This window comes from Nestor notabilis, unplaced genomic scaffold (genome assembly GCF_000696875.1).
Source record: "Nestor notabilis isolate BGI_N333 unplaced genomic scaffold, ASM69687v1 scaffold20823, whole genome shotgun sequence".
Taxonomy (NCBI): Eukaryota; Metazoa; Chordata; class Aves; order Psittaciformes; family Psittacidae; genus Nestor; species Nestor notabilis.
The window spans coordinates 20,797-21,274 of record NW_009922638.1 but is presented as its reverse complement, the minus strand read 5'-3'; the positions used below and the strand labels follow the sequence as shown (position 1 = coordinate 21,274).

Sequence of the window (478 nt, the reverse complement as noted above, 5' to 3'; positions counted from 1 at the left end):
GCAGCCTGCGGTAGGGGAAGGTCCCCCTGCCTGTGGAACTGGAGGAGCTTTAAGCTCCCTTCAACCCAAACCATTCTGATTCTATGCTTGGCCAAGCCTTGGCCCTGGACATCTACCTACTGCCCAGCAGGTAGTGATGGAGTCCTGCACCCCTGTAGCACCTCTCCCATTGCCTCCTCCAAGCCCAGGCTGGGCCTCCAGGACTCACCTTGCCCAGATGCGTCTGCTGCTTGAGCCTCTCCAGGAAGTGGCTGTGATGCTGCACCCAAACCATTCTGATTCTATGCTTGGCCAAGCCTTGGCCCTGGACATCTACCTACTGCCCAGCAGGTAGTGATGGAGTCCTGCACCCCTGTAGCACCTCTCCCATTGCCTCCTCCAAGCCCAGGCTGGGCCTCCAGGACTCACCTTGCCCAGATGCGTCTGCTGCTTGAGCCTCTCCAGGAAGTGGCTGTGATGCTGCCGGGACACGAGCAGC

General features: G+C 59.8%; 1 protein-coding gene across 1 annotated transcript in view; it reads right to left on the bottom strand.

Annotated features, from left to right (window-relative positions):
* The window catches only part of HDAC7 (histone deacetylase 7), a gene marked incomplete at its 3' end in the record, with an annotated part of 15,986 nt that overhangs the window by 8,067 nt on the left and 7,441 nt on the right, over window positions 1-478 (bottom strand). The window contains exon 10 of the mRNA XM_010011730.1: window positions 209-312. Coding sequence (XP_010010032.1) covers window positions 209-312 — 104 coding nt within the window. The remainder of the gene's footprint in view (window positions 1-208; window positions 313-478) is intronic.